Below are 24,400 nucleotides of genomic sequence, written 5' to 3'. Positions count from 1 at the left end.
GGGTAATCTTGAGGTTGCATTAACCTGGAAAGTCAAACAAGCAGACCTCCTCAGGGAGTCTGGGCAGGCCAGGTGCCCCGCTCTGTTGCTGCTTTCTTCATAGCACTGATAACTTACATTGTGTCATCAGTTTACAAGTTTATTGTCTGCTCATTCCTGCCTCATTCCCCACAAATACCATGCAGCTTGCTTCAGGGAGTAGGGCCTTTGTTTACATCTGCAGTCCTGGCTCAATGACGTAGTGCCTGGTGCACAGAAGGTCCTCAGCTGAAGGAGTAGGTGACTGTAGGGGGAAATGTGCCCTCTGCTTTTTCCATCCCACCGATGTTTTTGTTCCCAGTGGAGAGCCCAGCTCAGGAGAATGTTACCATGATGCTGATTGCAGCCAGCACTTACTGAAAAGTTGTCTGTAAAGCCCCTTCTGTGGCTTGGCATCTCTCTCAATGGTGTTCAACGGAGTGCTCTCATTTCTTCTTGGCTCCCAACCCTGAATGCGGTGGATTTCTGTCTGGGGAATACTTAGCAAAACTAAGAGGCTGTGGTTCTGCCTGGTATCACTGAGGCACCAGACCTCAAATCTCCAGGCCCATCTGCCCTATACACGTGTTCTTTTGGAATCTTTGCATAAACAGGAGTGTTTCACGTATTTCCTGAGTGGTGCAAGTGCCTTTCAGCCACTTCCTTTTTTTATGCAAGTAAAAACTGTGTCTGTGGACACGGTTCCTTTTGAGTTTCTGTCTTATGGTTTAGAGATAATCCCTCCCTTAGGCTTCATGACTATTTTTCTCTCTGGAATTCAGATAGTACCATAACAATATTGTATCTGCCTGCTCATGGCAAGAAAACAAGGCCTCCCCTCCAAAGTCCTGACAGTTTCTTTTAATAGCAGTTATGACATAAAAATGTTTCATCAAATGTGGGAAGACCTTTGATAGTGCTGAAACTGTGGTGCTGATTGCAAAAGCTCCTGGGCTTTGGCCTGTGGGGCTCACAGACGCAGGCCGAGTCCCCAGACAACCACAGAACACACTAGGCCTGGCTCTCTGTGACTCATTCTTTAAGGCAAATAACAGAGAGAAAAATAAACTATTGCGTAGAAACAGAAACTGATCTTACATATATTATCAATGCTCTTACCTGGTATTTGGTTGGGAGTAAAAGAAGAATCAATTTGTATTGACTAAGATAGTAAAATAAATGAGCAGATAATATAACTAAAAAGTCTGGAGATAGGGCTAGCTGCAGAAGAGGCTTAGTTCAGTTTCTCTCTCTGCATTTCTCAGCACTCCATCTCCAGTGCAGAGTGTCTTCTTGGCAGCATCCCTGCTCATGATCCCAAGATACCCCTAGGGCTAATGGCTTCAGGTTGGGGTCCAGTAGGAAAGAGAAAGCCTATCTCCAGCAAATCCCCAGAATCCACACAGGTCATGTGATAATCCCTGGATTCAAAGTTGTAATTAGGAGATGGGCCAATTCAAAGTTGTAACTAGGAGATGAGTAGTTGGCTTAAACTGACCTGGGCCTGGCCCTGGAGTTATGGATGGGAGTTGAATTCATCCAGATCACAGGAATAAACATTTGGAGCCCCGTTAGCTGAGGTGAAGAGCTGGTAGTCCAGTATTGGTTATACCTGACATTCAAACAGGACTGGATGTGCAGCACTGATGTAGGTTTTTGTCATTTATTTTTTGTAGCTGATGTGTCTCACAGTCTCCAAATATCAGGGCTCGTTTCCATTTCTGGTTGTGGTAGCCATTAGTCATGTCCATTAGTGTTTCTGGCTTTCTGCCTTTTAGCTATATGGTGATTCTTTCTGGTCAACGAGTTTTAAACACTTGGGTTAAAGCATTAGCTTCCCAGTGTGAGACCCTCTAGAGCTCTCTCTTTCCCTCTGGTTCCATAACTGGAGGTGTTTGAAATAGTGGCCGGTCCACTGTGAGTAACTGTGATGAGCAGAGTCTCCCTGCTGGCTTATGCTGGACAAGTAGCATGAGCAAGAAGCAGACTCTTACTGTGTCAGCTATGAGGATTCTGGAGTGTGTGTTACTGGAGCATACCCAGTTTATCCTGCCTAGGACATTGGATTTCCTAAATTCATTTGAATTATTTGGGGGCTGCCCCCCCAAATCCTATATTTGTATAATTTTCCAACTTACCAAAACCACCTTCACATCTTTTCATCTCTACAACAGTCCTAGAGATAGATGAGAAATATTAGCTTCATTCTGCCAGGGGAAGAATTGAGGCAAACTCCCCAAATGCTCTGTTTGCAGTGTTTGTTGTTTTCTGTTTGCTTTGTTTTCTTAAGCAGTACAATTACACATTCAAATCTCAGTATAAAGAATCATGCTTCTCATTTTATTAATATTTCATGTGATGGCCCACCCTGAAGAATGTACCACCTTTTACTTTATTCGTTCCCCACACCAAGTCATCAGTGTTGCAAGTACAAAGGACTCTGGCTGCTGTAGCTTCTGTTGGGCAGGTCCAGGAAGTGGCCAGCAATACTGGGTGCCTGCCTCGGGCTGTGTTAGTGGCCAAGAGAAGCACTCTTGAGGCAGGTTGAGAGGGAGTACAAGGAAGCTGTAATCATACATCAGGGACTAGATAACTGGGACTCTTACTGAGCAGGTTGACTAAAGAGGGCAAGGTAATATCCAGCATTTCCCTCAGTAAGGAAGTGGGAGCAGACTAGAAATATGGAGTCGAGAAGAGAGCAAGGGCTGACTGCTCTGAAAGCAGAAGAGACATGTGCTTTGCATTGAATCAGGGGAGCATTAGTGGTGAAGAGGGCAGGCTGCACGAGCAGAGCACTTGGGTTCAAGTCCTGGTTCGACCACTAATAAGCTGTGTATCCTTGCCCAAGTTACTTGATCTATCTGGACCTTGGACTCTTCTTAAATATAGTAGGGATATTAGTACCTATTTCATGAGGATCATGTGAGAATAAAATGAGTTGTGAAATGAAAAGCTCTTAGAACAGTACACATAGTAAAATCTTTATACATATCAATAATAATAATTATTATTATTATCACTTGTTGCCACTATCCTGGTCCAAGACCCTTATCATCTCTCAGTTTGGCTAATTGAAAGACCTCATTGGTCTTCTCACATCTATTTTTGTGTCTTTTCCAGTTTGTCCTCCACCTTGTAGCTAGGGTAATGTCTTAAGATTAGAATCTATCAAGTTATTTCTTTGTTTAAAACCTTTCAGTCATTCCTTCCTCACTTATAACAAATTATAGCTTCCAAGGAACTTCACTCCGTAGCCTCAGTGCTGATGTCTGTAGTAAAGCATTATAGTTCCTCTTTGAGATGCCCAAGTGTGCCATCTTCTGTCCACCTCACGGCCTCCATACTGACATATTTTAGACAAGCAATGCTTTTTCCTTATCTTGGTGTTGCTTTTCAGGTGGAGGGGTCTCTATGAGGGCTTCCTTCACTCTCCACCTCTTTACTTACTCTGCCCCATGGGAGGTGGAGGCATGTGCCAATCTCAGAGAAATACCTGGGCCTCCTCAGCTCAGCTCTGCCATCTTCCTCTTGGAAGTGAGCTTCCTACCGGGAGGAGGTCATCTCTGATGGTCCTCGAGGAGTAGGCTCTTTCCCACTCCATGGGAGGCCTGCCCTGGCCTGGTTAAGCCTACCTTATCAGGGGGTCAAGGGGTCATTAGCTGGCTCACCTACCTAACAAACTAAACCCATGACTTCCAGCCTGGCTTCTATCAGCACTGAAGATGCTGTTTGGATTGTCCAGATGTATTCTCTTCTACTTTGGCTCGTCCTTCTCCTCTTCATGCGTGTCCTCCTCATCTTGTCTTCTGGATTGGGGTGCTTCTAGTGGTCCATGGTGTGAAAGCTAAGGGGCCGTGGAGAAGATAGCTCCTGCTGTATTGTGGAATGAACTATACTAAAGTTTGGTTGCAGACTGGTTCAGTGAGGTGACTGAGTATTCATTTGCCTGATTTAAGGTCTTAACAATACTCATATTCTTGAACAGGGCAGTGGAAACGAAAATATTTTTTTCCCTTTGATTGAAAAACAAAGGTAAATGGGTCCAGAGAGCCTCCAGGAGGGGGAGCCCTCATTCCTTGGTCTCAGTCACAGCCGTGAGGATTTGCATCATCTGTGACTAAGTGGCAACAGAGCCAGCAGAACAAACACAACCATTGCTCTTGTTTAAGCAAACAGGAGAAAACCGTCCCAGTCCCCATTTGGCATTATCGCTTCGTACCACATAACTAGCTGTAGTGTTCCCCACTCCACCTATGTGGAATTCAATTTTGTAGGAGAGCTTTTTAATAATTCCTGCCATGGTTTTGAATGTCACAGTGGATGTTCAATCTATACTTTTAGCGTGATACAGGCTTAACCTTTATTTTAGTTCCATCCTAGAGGAAAAATATAAAAATCAAATAGGAAAATGTGATTGTTTTTGTTAACTGCCTTTTCTCCTTAGTTTTCCTCTTCCCTATTATCTTCTCCCAGTCCCTCCTCTATAAAAATGTGTCGTGACAGTTCTCCCAGCTTTCCTTCGCAGGCCAGCTCTTGAACAGAGAATTCATTGCAAAATAGTCATCATTAACTTACAGACTAGTTTTTAGCACATTACTGTGTATCAGACCAGCTAAGCTGGAAATTCTTCTCTTGATACTTCTTACTTTACCACAATTTATTGCACAGAGCTGGACAGATTGATTGCTAGTAACTGTTAAAAATGGCCATTTAACAGATGACTGTTTTTCTTTGAAGAGTATCAACGGTTAGTAACGGTCAGTGTAGATGCACTTAGACAAGGCACACCAACTAACCACACTTTTAAAATGTCAGTGGGTGGAGACTCTCTGGGTGTGGAGATTCTGAACTTCAACAAGACTCCACATTTCTCCTGCTATCTTTGTAGGTAAGATAGATTTCAGCTTCATGGGAGTATATTTAGGTGGGTTTATATTGGTTAAATAAAACATAGTATGTTCTACATAAACACTTGGAAAAGATGTTAACAATAATCTGAGCAGAGGTCTGTAGTAGTTTGCCAAAGCTTTGTTTCTTTAATTAAAAATTTTAGGGGTGTTTAGCCCTGTCCATTTTTAAAAATTGAATTTATTGGGGTGACACTGGTTAATTACATTGTATAAGTTTCAAGTATACAATTCTATTATCCGTTATCTGTATATTGCATTGCGTGCTCAGCATTCGAAGTCTGGTCTCCTTCTGTCACCGTATGTCTGACCTCCTTTACCCTCCCCATCCTTCCTGCACCTCCCCTTTCCTCCGGTAACCACCCTTCTGTTATCTGTGTCTCTGAATTTGTTTGCTTTATTGTTTGTTTTATATCCCTCATGGTTCTTGTTCTTTTCTGTCTGACATTTCATTTAGCATGATATTCTCAAGATCCATCCACATTCTTGCAGATGGCGTATTTCTTCTTTTCTAGTGGTTGGGTAGTACTCCACTGTGTATATGTATCACATCTTCTCTATCTAATCATCCACTGAGGACACTTATAGCCCTGTCCTTTCTAATAGACAGTCCATAGCTTTTACAAGGTATCCAAACTTTTGGTGTTTCTGGACCACACTGGATGAAGAAGAGTTGTGTTGGGCCACATATTTAATACATTGTGACATGTAATCCCCAAAAGATATCATAATGTTTTAAGTCAATTTATGGTTTTGTGTTGGGTTGCATTTATAGCCATCCTGGGCCACATGTGGCCCGTGGGCCGCAGGCTGGACACCCAGAATAATAATAGAGGGCATATGTTTGAAATTCTTTGATGACATAGAACTGGGAAGAATATTGAGTAGTTAGGGATAGTTCACTTAAGGGAAAGTATTTTAATTAGGGCAGTATAATAGGAATGTATGAAAGATCTTGTACGTCAGTATTTAAAAGAAATCAATTCCATATTCTTAGGAAGGGGAGACCTGGTTCAACTGTAATTTATAAAGAAATAATCCAGAGATTTTAGTTCATCAAAACTCAATATGAATAAACAGTGAGATATGACTGCCAAGATGCTAATGAAATTTAAGTCATGTTAATACAATAGACCGGTGGAACACAAGACATCAAAGTCTCTGTTGTACAAGGATTAGTTGAACTGAATTGTTAATATGTGCTTAGTTCTGGACACCATGTTTTAAGAACGATGCAGAGAAATTGGAATAAATCTAGAGGAAGCTGATCAGGAAGAGATGTCTACAAAACAAGTCATGGAGAATGGCTTAGGGGTTTGGGAACATCTGGATCAGAGTGGAGAAGATTGAGGGAAGCTCTAGGAGTTATTTTTGCAATTTTGAAATTTGTCAGCATGCAAAGGACTTGGATTTGGATTAGGTTACCCCTGTGATGGAATGTGGCACACATCAAGAAGTCACAGGGAGGCAGATTTGGGTTTCTCATCATGAAGAACTTTCTAGCAATCTCCATTCTGAAACGGAGACAGGTTGCCTTGCAAGGCGGTTAGTTTCTCATCACAGAAGACTTTCAAAGAAAGGTCCACAGGCCTCTTGTCAGAGTTCAAAAAGGGCCATGTTTTAGCAAAGTAGATCGATGATCCTGAAGTTCCTGCTAACCTCATGGGCCTCAGCATGAGCTCAGTGTCTGCATACAGTAGGTGCTCAAGCATTATCTACCAAGTGAATGAATGCATAAGTAAAAAAACTACAGGGGCAGTCTTTAGCATCTGATGCATTTTTAAGTTATAGGTGATTTTATGGCATTGAACAGGAATTTCACCTAGTTTCAGGAGCATGTCATCGTGGGAAAAATGAAGGCCTTGGGCCACATAGAGTTTAAAATTTCCTAGGTAGGTGGCTTATATTTCTTGCTGTGGTACAATGAGTGATCAGCCTTGTAAGGTTTAGAGCTATTTCTGATAATGAACAATGCCTTGCCCCAAACTAACACGATGCTATTTCTTTTCCAGGATAATCGTATCCATACATCCAAGTACAACATTCTCACCTTCTTGCCAATTAATTTATTTGAACAGTTCCAAAGAGTGGCAAATGCCTACTTCCTTTCTCTTCTGATTTTACAGGTAATGTTTATGTCGTATTTCTCCATGATCTGTTTATTAAAAGTATTCACATAATTTGAAAAAGTAAGTTAATTCACTTAGCTAAATTTTCATGATTAGGTAAAATCATCCTCATAAGATTTTTTTACATTATTATTGTCGTTTCTCTTCATAAATGTGGGAGGGCTAGGAATGGGTAAAAGCCAGGACGCTCATCATTTTCAGCACTGAGGGAATTTTGAAATGCAGTCTCGCACTTTACCTGAACCAAACCAGAGGCTAACAGTCACTGCTCACGGCCTCCCTCCTTCCCGTGTCTCCCTCTCCTGTCCGCAGTCTGGGTATTGCTGCAGCGAGGACCACGAGTCCAGCTGAGCGGTATTTTGTTGGGGGGAACCTGATCTGGCAAAGTTCATTTGCATCTAAGAACACTGACGTATTTTACATATATGTGAAATAAATGATATATGCTGCATGTTATTTCACTGTAGAGTGATTTTTTAATAGTTTTGAGTGGTTAATTGGTAGTGAGATACATTGCTTTTTCTTCCCATTTCACTAAAATTTGGGCCTAAGTGGCATTTAAGCTTTTAGTGATATTTGAGAAAGGCAAAGGCATACTTCAGAGAATACACACACAGATAAACAACTCACGTTAGCCAGTTATTTACTTAGTATTTATTTTAGGGCAATGTCATCACACTAAACTGGTAGATTCAGAGTGTGCTGGAATCTGTGCTAATTATAGGAGATAGGAGGATAGATTAGATGTGTGCCGTCTAGATTAGTAGCTTGAGAGCTATTTTTCTTTAATTGAGTAATTATTTGTATTAAGAATCTTTTGGTTGTGGGTAGCAGAAACCTAAATTCTTTTTTTTCCTTTTTATTAAACGTACTGGAGGTGACACTGGTTAACAAAATTATACAGGTTTCAGGTGCACAGTTGCACAACACATCACCTGTACACCGCATTGTGTATTCACTACCCCAGGTAAAGTCTCGTCGTGACCATTTATCCACCCTTCCCTCCACCACCTCCTCCCACCGCCCCCCTTTCCCTGCTGTCCCCCACCTGCCCCCACCACTGGCAATTATCATGCTGTTGTCCTTGTCCGGGAGTTTTTCTCTCTTTTTATGTTTTTTCTTTTTTGCTCAGTACTCCCCACCCCTCCCATCCGGGCTCCCAGCTACCCCCTCCGGCACCAACAGCTGTCTACCTGCACTCTATGAGTGTGTCTCACTTTTCAGGAAAAAGGAATATATTCATGAGTATTTGTCACTCAGTGTATGACTGGATTCATGAGCAAACTTTCACCAGAATGTGACGTCGCTTTCCTCAGTTCTCCTTCATGTTGGCTTTACTCTATGGCAGGACTTTTCTGCCTGGTGGACCCCAAAATGTCTAAACTTTTATCCTCCCAGCTTCAACTCCAGTATGAAAGACAGAGAGAAGGAGAGGGAGAGACATTAGCTTTGACTGAATCGTACTGCATTACACCTTTATCCCCAAACCAATCACTGTGGCTCAAGAATTTGACGCAGTGATTGTCTTTACCTGGGTCACGTGCCAAAATCTGGAGCCAGGATGGAATAAGTGCACAAAATTACATGAACTGAAAGTAGAAGGGTTTAGGTAGTTTCTTAAGGAAATAGGGTTATTTGAAAAAAACTGGATGCTAAAGAGGAAAAAAAGTGATGAAACTACAACTTATAATTTATTGAAGAGACTTCAGAATCCTAGATTTCTTTCTTTGTCCCCTTGTGAATTTGCTTTTTGGTTTCTTCACATAATTCTTTATACCATTGCAGAGTTTTGAGCTCATTTCTGTAATGGCTTTCATGTTTCTGGTCACAGGCTTTTGTTCACAGAATTTGCATCCCGAAGGACCTTTGGGATCATTTAGTCCAGCTTCCTCTCTTTTGTGGGGAGGAAATAAGACCTAGAGACATTGGATGGTGTATCAAGCTTTCACCACAAGTCAATGATAAAACTAGGACTAGAATCCAGCTTTTCTACCACCCTGTCCAATGTTTTTCTTGGCACCTCGGAGTCTTTTGAGCTTTATTTGTTTTTTAAATCTTATGTGGAAGCTATCATGTAAAATCGATTAAGTTTAGAGCTGTTTTAATGGGGCCTGATCTCTAAAAACTGACCATCTCCACCCAACCCTTCCCCACCCGATGGCCCTGAAGCAGCTCCAAGTTGTACCTCACTTGAAAACCACCTGTGTGAGAGTCATCTCACCTGTCATGATGTCTCTCTCAGGTGGATGGCTTTGGAGATCCTAGGCACAAGGCTTTGAAGTCAGATAGACCGAGGTTCAAATTTCGTTGGTGTATGTTGTTGGCTGAGTTGCCTGACTTCTCAGATACTTATTTTTGCAGTGGGAAAATGATTCCCAGGGCTGTAGCTTTTCCTGACTCTGGGACACCATTCACAATGTATTCTGTGCTTTGCAATGGGGTGCTGCTTTCATGGAATACCAGCCTGTGGGCTTGTGTAAGACAACGCTGGTGCAGAGTCTAACTCAATGAACTTCTCTTGGGATTAAATGACATAATACACAGAAAGTACTTGGTACAGTGTCTGGCTCAAGGTAGATGATCAAAGAATCTCTTTTTGGAAATTGGTGAGGAGTTGGTCGAGTTATTAAAAGTTGAGATGAGAAATTGAGAAAAGACAAGTGATATTTATTACCTGGGCAAAGATCATCATTTGTGAATGATTTCAAGAAGCTTACTTCTTAATTTGCTATAGAAAACATTTTTTTTTTGCCAGGTAGTTTGAAAAGAGATTCAGTGATACTCCTGTTCTATGTGTCCTATAGCCAAATGCAAACATTTAAATTATGGAAAGTCATTCTACATTTGTACAAGTAAATGAATAAAATCCCATCAATGTCTGGCAAGTCTTATAAAATTCAATGACAACATTTAGAAGATATATTGACTAAATTTAAAAGCCCTAAACTATTTAAAATTTTTGTTTCAGCTGATTCCAGAAATTTCTTCCTTGTCCTGGTTCACCACCATTGTGCCTTTGGTCCTGGTGATAACTATGACAGCTGTCAAAGACGCCACAGATGACTATGTGAGTATTTGCTTTTGAGACGACCTGACAGCTCAGTTTCAGTTGTGACCTCTCAGGGTAGAAAATGGAGATTCAATCGAAATTTTTGAGTGAAGCTCTTTTGGTCAGTGTGATATAAAACTCTTCTGTTATTTGATGATTAATACAAGTTGTGGATTCAGCGATGATTTGAATAATGATATTTTTTTAAAAATGTGTGACTTCCCCACATTCTCTAATCTTTGAGAAATAGTATTCATTTAGATGCAAGAATTGCCACAGTTTGGCTTTAAAGTTCTTATTCATATAGACATACTTCATAGAAGAATGAAATGGTAGAGTAGAAAGAAAGAAAGAATGAGAGGAAGGAAGAAGTTTTGGAGAAAGACACCTTACCCCACCAGGTTTTAGCAGTGTGACATGAGGCAGACCACTTCTCCAAACCTTTCCTTCCCTGAACACTGTGGCCAATGACATTAGCACTGTACGGAGGGTGAAATGAGATCCTGTGTGTAAGGCACTGGATACACAGCCTGCCTCACAGTGGGTACAAAGTTAATGCTAGTTCTCTGCTCACTTCCTTTCCTGGCCAGTTCTCCTCTGAGCCTTCATAGCTATTTCTGAGATAGAAATTGTCAAGATGACCATTTCTAGTCCTTCCAGACTCTGTCTATTTCCGTACCAAGACCTCCTTGGCAAAGCTTAAGCAGAAGTGAGAGTGGCCCCATCTTAAGGCCCAGAGAGTGGGCAGCTCAAAGTTTAGGGGGTGAACTCATTGGTATTTTTTTCTGTGATGCCCAGCCAGTTAATTTAGGGAAATATTTTCAGGTTAGATACAGATGTGACTAAGTACCAAGTCTCCTCTGTCTCCACTGTAGCTAATGCTTAAATAGGCTTTTATTTTGTGATAATGTGTGCTAGTTCAACAACCAGATACCTTTATGAGTCAGGGTCTTGGCAGAAAAAAGATGTCACCTAAAATGGGGGAAGTCTGGACTAGGATTAATAGTGAGGAAACCATTTAGAAAGGGTATGGAAGAGGAAAACACAGGGGATATTTACATGGACGGCAAAGACTACCGCTCGGCGAGAAGGGGCAAAGGAAGGCAGCCACTATGAGACCCGAAGCTGTAGCTGAGTACTGTGTGCATCCGCTGGGGCTTCTTGCAGAGGAATCAGCCACGGTTAACCCAGCTTGACGGAAGCCAGGGAATTTCACCTTCCTCTGGCACTCTGATCTCTGCCAGTGCCACCTATTGGCCAAACCCAGCTGGAAGCCAGAGGGAAAGGACAACACAGGCCAGCTTCCTCTGGCCCAGGGCAGAGTGGAGAAGGATGGGTGTAGATATGAGCCAATGGAAATTATCTAGCACCCCTGTCAGTTTATGTACTTAGACAAAGTAATCGCTTCCATTTCTATTGTTCTGTTGGTGGGGAGAAGATTGCATGCCAATGATCGGCTGACTTAATTTACTCTTCTACCACTATTATCAACTCTTTCCATGTCAACAAGGGCCAAATATCTTATTCTTCCTGGTAATACCCGGTACTATACCTGGTGCTCTGTGTAACTGTATGCACTGGGCACAGCATAAAGGAAAGATTAGGATGGGCTTGGGAAGGATTTTGAGAAGGAAAGGATGGATGGAAGCATTCTGTGTATTGTGATATTGATATAATATTTGAATATTTTTATAAGGAGAAAACACGAACCCTGATGATTATGATCTATGAAATCAGTTTCATGTTTCCTGATACTACTAGCCCTTGTTCATTGAGGCTAATTGGTTGGAACAACACCTTATACTTTACTAATACTATCTGATCTTAATAGTTCATGTAGAAAGTCTTATATGAATGGCTGCTAATTTATGACTTTAGTAGAGGGCTCATAAGTAATATTTGGATTCTCTGAGCAATAAAAGATGTTTCCATTACTGAGATATACAATAAGAAATAGGATCACTTAGCCATAAATACAAAAATCCACACCAAATATGGTTCAGTATTGTATTTTGATTTTTTGAAATACCCAATACGTGATAAGATCACCGTTAACAATTAGAATTTCTAGAGAATAAAAACACATATTGTTACAAGTATTTTATTAGCTTCAAAGAAACCCATAAAGCAGAATGAGTGATGTTCCAATGAAGACATCAAAATTAATGTATGTTTTTTTCTGGAGCTATGCGGCAGAGTAAAAGGCAGATTGTCTTTTTAGAAGCAACTAAAAATGTGTGGAAATTGGGAAGAGCATGTGGCTAGACTCATTCCATTGGTGACACGCAGGTTTAATGAGGAGGGTCGTGATTCAGACTCAGTACACGTGGAGCTGGGTCCAAGGTAACCATGAGCTGTGTTCATTTTGGACCGATGGTGACATTGTTCAAACAGATGAGCTGAAAGTACCTTCAGTGTCCCTATTTGTGCTGAGACAGTCTGATTTAATGTTTTTTTCCACAAACGCTTTGATTTCCAGTTTCGCCACAAGAGTGATAATCAAGTGAATAATCGGCAATCCGAAGTGCTCATCGGCAACAAGTAAGAAATACATCCTTTGGGTTGGGTTATCTTGAAGGCTTCTGGGGCCACAAAACAGGTCTCGACAATGGGCGGCTTCTTTTTTAGTTAGATATATATATTTCTTTTCTTCTTTATTAAAAATTGCAATGTAAGTCCATTTTGTGTTTATGGTTCTTTTCTATGCCCAGCAAATGCTAGACACCTAAGGTCTACGTCAAATCCCTTTGCAGTCCCTTTGGTGGGGCACAGGTGCGTTTCTAGATCTAACACTGTTCGGAATCACCACACATGTGGTGTCTTGTCTATGTAGTAGGTGTTTCATAAATGCTGAATTATTTAATCTGGTAATTTCTGGGGAATATTGCTAGAGAGACTTTGATACATTACTGTATCGAGATAGTGATGAGAATTTTGTATTCACTTTATAGCTGATTTTAGAATGAATTATCTGCCATAACACAGATTTTTCACTGCTCTCACATTCATCAATCAGTAAAAAAATATTTATGGAAATTGCTCTTGAATCTGAAATGCTTTAAAATGTGTATTTACCAGCAACAGAAAAAAACTCCTCCATAAAACTTAGCAAAAAGTAAGTTTCAAATTTTCATTCTACTGTTTCTTATTCTCTTTGTCTCCATCTTTTCTTTTCTTTTTTTTTGCTAATAATGAGAGAGAGAAAATAAGTTTGTAACATGTACTTCATTCTGGCAGTCAACATTATCTTTCCAAGATTTTGAATCATTTGGATACAGTGAAGAATATAGTTTTTAGAGGATATCATAAAACAGATTAATCACATGAAATGGAAAGTTTCCTGAATGCTGCTTTCATTGTGCCCCCTCCCCTCAGCAGTCTCCTCCTCCCATGCCTCTTCCCCCTCTAGGAGAGGCTCAGGAGGGCTCCTACCCCAGCATGAAGCCCAGGTCCAAGACGTCCTTCCAGGAGCACTCAGGGAAGCCTCCAGTACCTGGTGGTGCCCACCCCAGTGGGACGCCCACCCCAGCAGTACCTGAATTCCCCTAATCCCCTGCAGGCTTTAATTTTATCCCTGGATTATGGCCCTCAGATGCCAACGGTAGACCCAAAAGCACTTTCCTGATAGCCATAAGGTTGAGTATGCCCTAACTACTGTCTGAGATCCAGTTTCCTAGACGCAGAACCTGAGATGAGGATTCCCATAGAGTGGTTCATAAGACAGTTCTCGTAGGGCCTCCAGGTGGAGGCCTCAGTGTCTGTCACTGCTCAGATAGTGTCAGACTGGNCTGCAGGCTTTAATTGTATCCCTGGATTATGGCCCTCAGGTGCCAACAGTAGACCCAAAAGCACTTTCCTGATAGCCATAAGGTTGAGTATGCCCTAACTACTGTCTGAGATCCAGTTTCCTAGACGCAGAACCTGAGACGAGGATTCCCATAGAGTGGTTCATAAGACAGTTCTTGTAGGGCCTCCAGGTGGAGGCCTCAGTGTCTGTCACTGCTCAGATAGTGTCAGACTGGTTACTGGAGAGTCATTAAAAGATCTACTAAGACTGTTAGTTCAAACTCATTATATAACTGTACATATCTTTAACACACTTTATATGAGATGATACTTCAAGGTAATGAGACTAATTATCAAATGTTCCCAGGGAATTAGCTGAAACTGCAAGACTTGAGAAAGTCAAGATATGCAACAGTGCAGCTCAAAGCCACATGCCACATTAGCGTACAAAAGTCACCACCTCTGAAGAACTTGTTTAACCACAGCATTATTCAGCGTCAGGACTAAACTCACACTTAAAGTCTCTCTGAGTGTAAAACCCGTGCTTTTAACCACCACACTACAGTGGCAACAATTCAAAACTTGCTAACAGAGGAAATGAACCACATGGTTCCAGGCATCTTCTGGCTCATCCATGTCCCACCAGGATCACACTCGTGGAGTCTGTCTGTAACTGTGGTTTTAGATGAAGTTCATTTTTCTTTGCCATGCACTTAACATCATTTTCTAAAACAATTCAATATAGAAGAACTACATGCATTCATTACAATGTTAGTGATCAGATATTCGGGAACCTGATGGCCACATGTCTCCCACATGTGCTAGCTAACATTGTCATTATTATTAGAAGTAACTTCAGTGTTACTTCCTAGTGGTTTTGTCTAGCTTTTGGTTGAGTACTTATGAGGTAGCATCTCTGTAATGCAGTATGGTGTGAGGTTTTAAAAAGTATTGTTGCTGATGCTGTAAAGTGGAAGGGAGAAAAGCACATGTCTTTGAGATGGAGTATTCTTTAGGATTCAGTTAAAATCCAATAAGTTTTAAAAATATTTTATTTATTTATTTCTAGACAGAGGAGGAGGGAGAGAGAAAAGGACGGACAGAGAAACATCAATGTGGGGTTGCCTTTCGCACTTCCCCAACTGGGGACCTGGCCTGCAACCCAGGCAGGTGCCCTGACTGGGGATGGAACCAGCAACCCTTTTGTTTGCAGGCTGGTGCTCAATCCACTGAGCCACACCAGCCAGGGCAAGATTTTTTATTTGTAAATTACTTACTACTGTGAACTCTTGAAGGGCACCTCTCTTAATTGTATCTGCATCCCTTTAGCATAGCACAGTGTCTGTTAAGTGTTCAAACTGAGCAGCAGTCAGTATCCTTGCTGAGAGGGAATTTACCAGAAGAGCCTGACCTGCCAAATTTTGCTGAGCCCCATCATTAGACAGTTCCTGTGTCTGGGATGGTGGTCTCAGCAGGGTGTTCTTGGGCTACGGGCTGGCTTTCCACTTTTTGGTTTTTCAGAAATTGGAAACATCAAAGGGGCTCAGATCTGAGATAGCCCAGGGAGCTTCACGTCCTCCTTGGAGCTGGTGGTAGTTGAGGATGCTGCTGGTCTCTGACTAGACTGTCACTGTCTTCCTGTGCTCACGCCCAGCTCCTGTGTACATCACTCCTAAGGGCTTGCACCTGCTCACTCTCTTCAAAGCGCTGCCCTTGGGGTACTGGAGCCCGTTCTTCAGTGTGGCAGGAGTAGGGAAGACGAGCACTTCAGCCTCAAATTGAACAAGCTGTGAGGTGTAATTTGCACCTCTGAGCTCCCCTGGAGACCAGGCTGAGGATGGGACTTTGCCTGCAGTCAGACTCCTGCGTGGCTTTCCCCTCTTTCTTGTATTGCTTCTGATTTTCCTTACCAGTTTTGCCCCCAAGTACTGTCTTATGAACCACTTGATGGGAATCCTTGTCTCAGGTTCTGTGTCTAGGAAACTGGATCTCAGACAGTAGTTAGGGCATACTCAACCTTATGGCTATCAGGAAAGTGCTTTTGGGTCTACTGTTGGCATCTAGGGCCATAATCCAGGGATACAATAAAAAGCTTGCAGGGGATTAGGAGGGTTCAGGTACCACTGGGGTGGGCACCACCAGGTACTGGAGGCTTCCCTGAGTGCTCCTGGAAGGACGTCTTGGACCTGGGCTTCATGATGGGGTAGGAGCCCTCCTGAGCCTCTCTCTTGGAGGGAGAAGAGGCATGGGAGGAGGAGACTGCTGAGGGGTGGGGGCACAATGAAAGCAGCATTCAGGAAACCTGAGTCTCTGTAAGTGGCCACTGTGGAACTTTGGGCAATTAATTTTTCTTCTGGGCTTCATGTCTCCCTTTCTCTGTGCTCAGAAGCAAAGAAGGTGGGCAGCTGTTTTCCCAGTACATATTTACTGAGCAAATGCTGTGTGTGAGCTGCAGTGCTTCCACATATAACTCTCATAAAACCCCAAGGTGTGGGCAGTGCTGCCTAATTTTAAAAATAGAGATTAAGACCCAGCTAGGGAGTGGCTTGTCCAGCATTTCATGGCAAGTAAAGATGTAAATTACGGGCCTGCGAACCACACGATCGCGGTTCGATTCCCAGTCAGGGTACATGCCTGGGTTGCAGGCAGTTCCCTGCAGGGGCCAATTCCCAGCAGGGGATGCACGAGAAGCAACCATACATTGACATTTCTCTCTTTCCCTTCCTCTCTAAAGATAAATAAATTAAAAAAAAAAGATGTAAATTAGACCTCTTCTGGGTCATAAAGTGATATATAGGCATGAAATAGTGGTCTGCTCATATCTTTACTATTTATTTTATATGTGAAAGGCATTGTGTATAATTATAGAACTGTAAACATAATTGGATAATAAATATGTAGCTTGTATGTAATATACAGGGGTATCAGAAGTAACGTATGCTTGAGTGTGGTTGGTAGGGTAATAATATGAAAGTAATAGTTTATAGTTTTAATTTGAACGTTTCACCTAAAATATCATATAGTGTGTCTGAGTGTGATATTGTTATGTCACAGAATTACATGCTTATGATATTGTCATATAAAGGGGGCATTATTGGTGCTGGATGCTGTATGTATCAATAAACATACATAACTGTACTTTCAGTGTCTGGAGCATTACTCACCTATATTCTTAGCATTGTACAAGCTGTGATGGTGGACATCGTAAACCTCAGCCACAAAGTGNACAGCAGCAGCGGTGGCTCCGAGGCGTTTTGGGCTGGCCCAGGGCAGCCGGTCCTGCCACTGCCACTTTTGTCTTTACTCACAGTTGCTGGGCTCCCGCTGAGTCCTCTGTGGCAGACGCCCCGACGCTGGCCGTAGACAGAAGCCTCTGGGCCCTGGAAGCTGCGGCGGCAGCAGCTCCGAGGTCTTTACGTGCCGGCCAATGGCTGCTGGTCCCGCCGCTGCTGCTTTTTACTTTACTCTGGGGTGCCTGGCTCCCGAGGGCAGCCGGCCCTGCCGCTACCGCTTTTGTTTTTACTCACAGGTGCTGGGGTCCCAATGCGTCCTCTGTGTCAGACGCCCCTGTCGCTGGGCGCAGGGGGAGCCTCTGGGCCCCGACCGCTGAGGCAGCCAGCCAATGGCTGCCATCCTGCCTCCGCCGCCACCGCTGCCGCTGCCCTTGACTTTTTTCAGGGTTGTCAGGCTCCCGATGAGTTCTCCGTGGCAGACACCCTTGTCGCTGGGTACAGATGGAAGGAAGCCTCTGGGCTCCAACTGCTGCAGCAGCCGCGGCTCCGAGGTCTTTACGAGCCGGCTAATGGCTGCCGCCGGTCTGGCCGCCTCCGTCCTTACTCGCGTCCCTGAGACCCCAACGACCTCCAGCGGTCTGGTTCGTCACCATCTCTGGTCTCTTATTTTCATAAATGCTGGGGAATTGTTGATTGGGGAATTGATTGCACTGTTCTTCTGTAAATCTGCCAGGATTTTCCCCCAAGTGTAGGAGAACTGCAGTCGCTCCGTCCTACTCCGCCGCCATTTTTGGCCGCCAACCTCACATTCCTTTTAAATCAGGCCCAGTCTTCTGCTTCTGCAATCTGTTATGATACGTGAAAATGCTTAAGAAATAGGTGCTGTGCCAGGCTTGGACGAAATCCCCGGAGGCTTTGGTTTCAACACCAAGCAGGAGGGGCACGGTTCCGTGGAGTCAGAGTTAAGGTGACTGCTGAGCAGGAAGTGCACACCCGTGGCCCGGGGAAGACGACAAATGCCTGCTGACGGGGTGTGTGCCTCTTGGTAGATGCTTCAGTGTTTGATGAGAGGAGGTTTCCCCGAGTCATGCCGACATCCTTGGCCGCAGTGGGAGCCCCTGGGCAGGCGAGGGGCTCTCAGAGGGCAGAGGTCATCTAATCCGGTGCTCCTCCATCTGAGCAGCACAGTATATCGGTGCCCAGCCCAACCAGAACCCAGAACAATTGCATGAGGGTTTTGGAGGTGAGGCCCGGGTGCTTTATGAAGGTTTCCAAGATGACTCTATCACGCAGAGCTAAGAACTTGTAATGGCAGCCATCTCTTTGCCTGCATCTACATCTTTATGCCTCCACCTCTCTAGTATTAAAAGACATCCAAGAAAAGAAATCCCATTCATTTTTAAAATGGCAAGCACAGTTTTTCATATTAGAGCTATCCTTATAAAGGAATAACTCTATAATGCTTATTTACATTTATTTCTGTGTTCAAGCTCAAGTTTTTAGTCAAACATTTGGCCAGGCAATCAATAACTACTTTATTATATTTTCCTTTCCTTCAGAAATTAAAGTTTTAATTTTTCCCATTTTTGTCTTTGCTTTCTCCATTACACGTATTGTTCTCAGAGCTGAGTCACGTGTTGACTTTCACGTATTTATGCCACTTCCAATAATTGCTGTCCTATCTCATCAACATTTCTAGTCATACAGGTTTCGATAAGGAAAGGTGTGTGGAGGTCGTCTGCTACCCAGTGAGGAAGCCGCAGGCCACCTGGAACTGCTGAGCACTTGAGATCTGGCTGGTCCCAGTAAGGGTGTGTAGTAAATATAAGGTGTACATACCAGACTTTGATGACTTAGTACCAAAAGCAGGGTGTAAGATAGGTCATTAATAATTTGTTGTATATTGATTCAATTTCAAAATTGTAATATTTTGTTTACAGTGGATTGCATAAAATGTATTAAAGTTAAATTTATCTTTTTAAAAACTCTTTCTGAATGTGGCTACTAGAAAATTTAAAATTACCTATGTGGCTTGCATTTGTGACTGGCATTGTGTTTCCACTGGATGGTACTGCTTTGTACAACAGCTTCATTACAGGTGAGGGAAGCAAGCAGAGAGAAAGCAAACTCTGCTATGACCCGGCCTTCTGAGTCTCGGCCTTGGACCCCCTGTTCAAATCTCGCAGGCTGCCAGCGTTGTGGGTTGTATAAGTACTCACAAATAGAATCAGCATCACTTTTGCGTGATATTTTTACACCCTGAACATTTTCTGAACTTACACTTCTGCACGAGAACACTCTGAGCTGAGATGCTTCAGTGCAGTTACCTCCGTCTCGGTCAGGATATTCCCTGGACGCCTCTAGACTTCAAATTGCTCCTGACCGTCAGCCGTTTGTGCAACACATTCCACTTCATACCTTCCTGAGCATTGGTAAATTTGCTCAAATTTTCCAGACTCTTTCACAGAATGTTCCCATCAGTCTTATTCAATCATTTTCCATTTGGAAACTGTGTGCATTCATAGGCAGAGACAGGGCTTTCTCTCAGTGCTGCACAGTATTATTTGCATGATTCAGGCTTGCGGTTCCTAGATGTTATTCCTGCATCATTAGGTGAACAAATACACTATTTCAATAGAAACATATTTTCTCTTTGATTAATCAACTTTTCCAGTTTGAAAGATAACTCCCACTGGATATTAAGATAGGAAACTTTGTTTCCTTTTTTTTAGCATATAGTTATTCTTTCATTATAAAAGTAGCACGTGGCCATTAAGAGAAATTTGGAAAATAAGAAAAAGTAGGGGGAAAAAATAACATTCACACTTCTACTATCCAAAAGCATTGCTATTTTGTTCTATGTCCTGTCTTTTTTCCTATGCCAAGATTTCTTATAATTGTGTGTGTGTGAGAGAGTGTGTATATATATATATATTTTTTCTTTCTGTTTTCATTTCACATCGTATCGTTACTGGTTTCCAATGTCTTTCTATTATCTTTGTACACATAATTTTTGCAGGCTGCATAACATTCTGTTAAATGCATGTCTCATAATTCAGATAAGAACTTTCTTATTGTTTGATATTTCATTTGTTTTTAATTTAAAATATAGTTTCTTGATTTCTCTGAATTGATAGAATTACCCCTTTTCCCAAGACTGGGTTTTCGTGATGTATGTATAAAAGTTACCTAGGAAGATTACATTGCACCTATTATTTCCTATATATAGAAGTAGAAAGAATGGGAAGCATTGTTACTCAGTCCACCAACAACGACCTTTATCAGGGCCCCAGGGTACAAGTGGGAGCAGGACCAGGTTGGACACATTGAACCCGGGAGGTCTCAGTCTCAATAGACATGGGCGTTCCTGAATGGGTGGCTGTCAGACTTCCGAGTCTATCTTCCCTTAATCATGTTTAAAAAAAGCCCCAAAATGTTCCACTTAAAAAAATATATTAGTGACTAAATTCCCAAACATCAATAATTTGAAAGAGTGTGAATATAAGTTTTATATTATAATTACTAGCTACATAGGGCTCACATGTGAAATATATACATCAGTTCTGGTCTGCAGAGTTTCTAGAGTACATTTGGGCAGTGACTGGGCAGCAGGACTTGCAGACCCTTCAGGCAGCTATGACGGAACTCTTTCCCTCTTCTTGTCCTGCCAGAGTTGAGATATGTAGGCCAATGTCAAAAGATCTATCACTTGCTGCTGAATTCTTGGAAATAACTTACCCAAGAGAGGGAGAAATTCATGTATGGCACTGCCCTCTTCTGGATTTGATCCAGAATGTCGGTCTTGGGTGAGAGTGGATTCTTCTTATTAATATGCTCTTTTCTTTCTTGGGCACCTGAAACCAAAATACCGAAGATCACTGAATTTCATGCGTCTGAAGCTGACACTGCTTAGGGTGTCTGTGTGCTTCTTGTCGGCAGTGGGGGAGTGTGGACATGCTGGGTTCTGGGGTTCTGTTGATCACGTGGGAGAACTGATGAACCCTGAGTTGAGTTACCTTGTCTTCATCAGGGCTTTGTTGGCTTGCAATTGGAGTGGAGGCCTCTGTGGTTAAACAACAAGGCAGAGCAAAACTTTTTGAGTTTTTTAAAAATCTTTAGCTCACCCAGGTAATTTATATGTTACTGATGGTACCACTGGGTCTACAGGAGAGCTATTTGGGGTCTATATAAAGAGACTGCATATTTGAAAGGAAAACTGAGGAAAAAGACTTCATTCTTTTTCTTTTTAACAATGTTAATAAAACATACCATTATAGACTTAAATGACAGTGAGTTCAAAGGAAGCTAATGGGAGTAGTCTCAGTGGTTTCTTCAGAGGAAGTTGTTTAAAAATTAATTTAAATTTTAGCTCATGCTACTAAATCACAGAAAACATGTTTGAAAAGTAGTGTCACCCTCAACAAATTAATTTCAGTTTCTTTGGTCTTGGATTGATCATTTCTTGGTCAGTTTCTGCGTGTCAGCTCCGCAGATGGAAGTGTCCACTTGCCAACGGCTGGTTTCTGTGTGTGAGCCGTGACATTGTTAAGGTTCTTATAAGTGATTTTCCATTGTAATCAATTATTATGGCGCATAAATATAACTTTTTAAAGTGTTAAATTTCTAAATGGTGACTATTTCCCCAAATGAGGTACATCTTGAAATAACAGGAAATTATAACACTTTCAAAACTCTGCACATGAGCTTTTCAGTGGCATCTCCTAATTTCTTTTTAAATTTATATAATCCAGATGTTAGCTGCCCCCCTTTGCTCCTTTTGGAGCTCTCTCACTGCCTCCCCCCACCCGGCCAAAGCAATAGAGAACAAGGTAGAGAACAATAGAGAACAACTTTTGGGGGTTATACATGAGGAGTTTTGTTTTACATACTTCATAGCAAAAAATGTGGAATCGCCTTTTAACATTTTTCTTCCACCAAGTTTTCTTTCTGCTGCTGGCGTTTGTAATCTCTTCCCCCATTCAGTGCTTAATGTCATTGGCTCTAGTCCATTTCTTTCAGTATTTAGGACCCCTCATATATATGTCTATCTCCCTTTTATTACTCAGAGTGGTTTGGTTCTTCCTTGGCTCTGAACTCCAACCCATTATAGCTGCTCACCGAAAGAGCAGATTTTTCTGTAATGAGGACCCACCTATGCATGACAAAGAAAGCTTAAACTACACCATGTTCTATGCAATATTTAAAACTCAATTCTCTCTCTCTCTTTTTTAAATAAGTTTATGTATCTTTTTACCATTGTCATAGGGAAGAGATCTAGAATTTGTTTTGAAAGAACAAACCCATACTCAAACTACAAAGGCCTCAGGATTTCATAATGTAAAGCTCTTTTAAGATCTTAGAATATGAAAGATAAAAGAGATTATAATATTATAGGGAGTAAATTTGGTTTCAATCACAGCCCACATGTTGTCTATACCAAATCAATCAAACATTTTAACAACATTTGTTCATTAACTACTTATTGTTGATTAAATACTTACACATTTCTACTACAGGAATATTTAGCTTTAAATATTCTGAGATAATATCAGTGGCTTAATTTCTTCCATACATTTTAGATTGCTATATTATCTGTCTGCTGTTGGTAGAAAATTAAGAACAATTAAAAAAGAGTATGAAGAAAATATAGAAATTACTATTGATTCTACTACCCAGCTAAGAGAAAACCGCATGAACTTGTGAAGGCATTTTATTGCTCCCTTTCCTCCTTCATCTTTGCTTTCTCCTCTTTTCTTATCCTTTCAAATCTTCCAAAGAATAGTCACTTAAAAAATAATTGAGATTTTACTATATTTTACTGTCGTGGTTTGAATGGTCTCTCTGTCCCCACAAAGATATGCCCATTGGAACTTGAGCATTTTCTTTGAAAAAAAGTCTTTGCATTTGTAATTAAGATAATGATCTTGAGATGATGCCATCTGAGTAATCCACTCACAAGTGTTCTTATAAGAGATGGAAAGAAGATACACAAAGAAGATAATGTAAAGATGGAAACAGAGATTGGAGTTAAACTGTCCCAAGTGGAGCAACGCCTGGGGCTACTAGAGGTTGGCAGTGAGGCTGGAACAGATCTTTCCCAAGAGCCCCCAAGGGAGGGCCACCCTGATGACCCTTCATTTTGGACTTCTAGCCTGCAGATCTGTGAGAGAATCAAGTGTTGCTGCTTTAAGCCACCTAGTTTGTGCCATCTGGTATAGTAGACCTAGGAAATGAATGCTCACTTGCTTTCAGCTTTTAGTTGAGAGGTTCTGCTTGTTCATTTTTTTTTTTTTTTACTCACTAGACATTTATTAAATGCCTACTAATATGTCAGGCAGGATGCTATATGCTGGGAAGGCAAAGTTAAATAAAACTTAATTTCTGCCCCACATGTAATGCAATCATACTTACCTGGTATGCCACAGGCTTATCTCTAGAATGGCCACAATACTCTCAGCATTTTATTGTTCTTAATTACGTGTAAGGTGGGTAAGCAAAGTGACTCATCTCATTAGGAATGTTCCCCCTTTGCAAATTCTCATCAGAATTACAGACTCTGCAGACAAGACAGTGTCAGGTGGCAGAGAACCTTAGCAGGTCTCGGGAACCTGGCTGCACATGGTGTCTAGCAGCTGTGACTCAGGGACCCGTGAAACCAACCACCTTTAAACTTGAGCAGTGTTCCCAAGCACTAAGATCTGTTTGCTTATTCCATGCAGGAATTTAAAAAATTATCTCTGCTTGTTGATTTCTGGCAAAAATTAGATGTGCAATAATAGAAGAAGAAAAAGTGGGGCAGAGAGCATAGGAAGGAAGAGTCATGATCTTTAAATTATATCAAAAGACCCAACGGCACTCGGGGAATTTGGGGGCTGTAAGAGTGTTGTCAACAACACATGGAGAGGGAACTCTGGCTGTAGCATTGTGGGCCGATCACTAGAGGTGAGGAAGAAAGAGAAAGCGGAATTGGGATGGTGATGCTCAACATCGCAGGAGGAAGAAAACGGACTGTAATGATGGAGAGAGAAGAAATTTTGAAGATGTGAAGAAAGATGATAGCATTTTAAAATGGAGACTACACGTGCAATAACGTTTGCTTTCTGTAAGCTTTAGAAAAGAAGTGAGTCTTTACTCAAAATAAGTGCTTATTGGATTTTAAATTTGACTCAAGTCCTGTGGTAAGCCCCATGTGAAGAAATTTGAGCAGAAAGAAGAAAAGTGAAGTATTGAGAAATAGAATTCAATTTGGGGAGGCTTCTCGGGAGAGAACACATGAAC

At 41.9% G+C, this 24,400-nt stretch overlaps 1 protein-coding gene across 7 annotated transcripts in view; it reads left to right on the top strand.

The window, feature by feature from the left end:
• ATP8B4 (ATPase phospholipid transporting 8B4 (putative)) overlaps nt 1-24,400 on the top strand; it is a 227,926-nt gene that overhangs the window by 73,998 nt on the left and 129,528 nt on the right. For all 7 annotated transcript variants that reach the window (XM_037054604.1, XM_037054605.1, XM_037054609.1 and 4 more), the window contains 3 exons: nt 6,938-7,051; nt 10,023-10,121; nt 12,583-12,644. In XM_037054604.1, the coding sequence (XP_036910499.1) occupies nt 6,938-7,051; nt 10,023-10,121; nt 12,583-12,644 (275 nt within the window). The remainder of the gene's footprint in view (nt 1-6,937; nt 7,052-10,022; nt 10,122-12,582; nt 12,645-24,400) is intronic.

The sequence above is a fragment of the Sturnira hondurensis genome, unplaced genomic scaffold, assembly GCF_014824575.4.
Source record: "Sturnira hondurensis isolate 20B ecotype Veracruz unplaced genomic scaffold, ASM1482457v3 Scaffold0008196, whole genome shotgun sequence".
Classification (NCBI taxonomy): domain Eukaryota; kingdom Metazoa; phylum Chordata; class Mammalia; order Chiroptera; family Phyllostomidae; genus Sturnira; species Sturnira hondurensis.
This window is presented reverse-complemented; position numbering and strand designations above follow the sequence as displayed.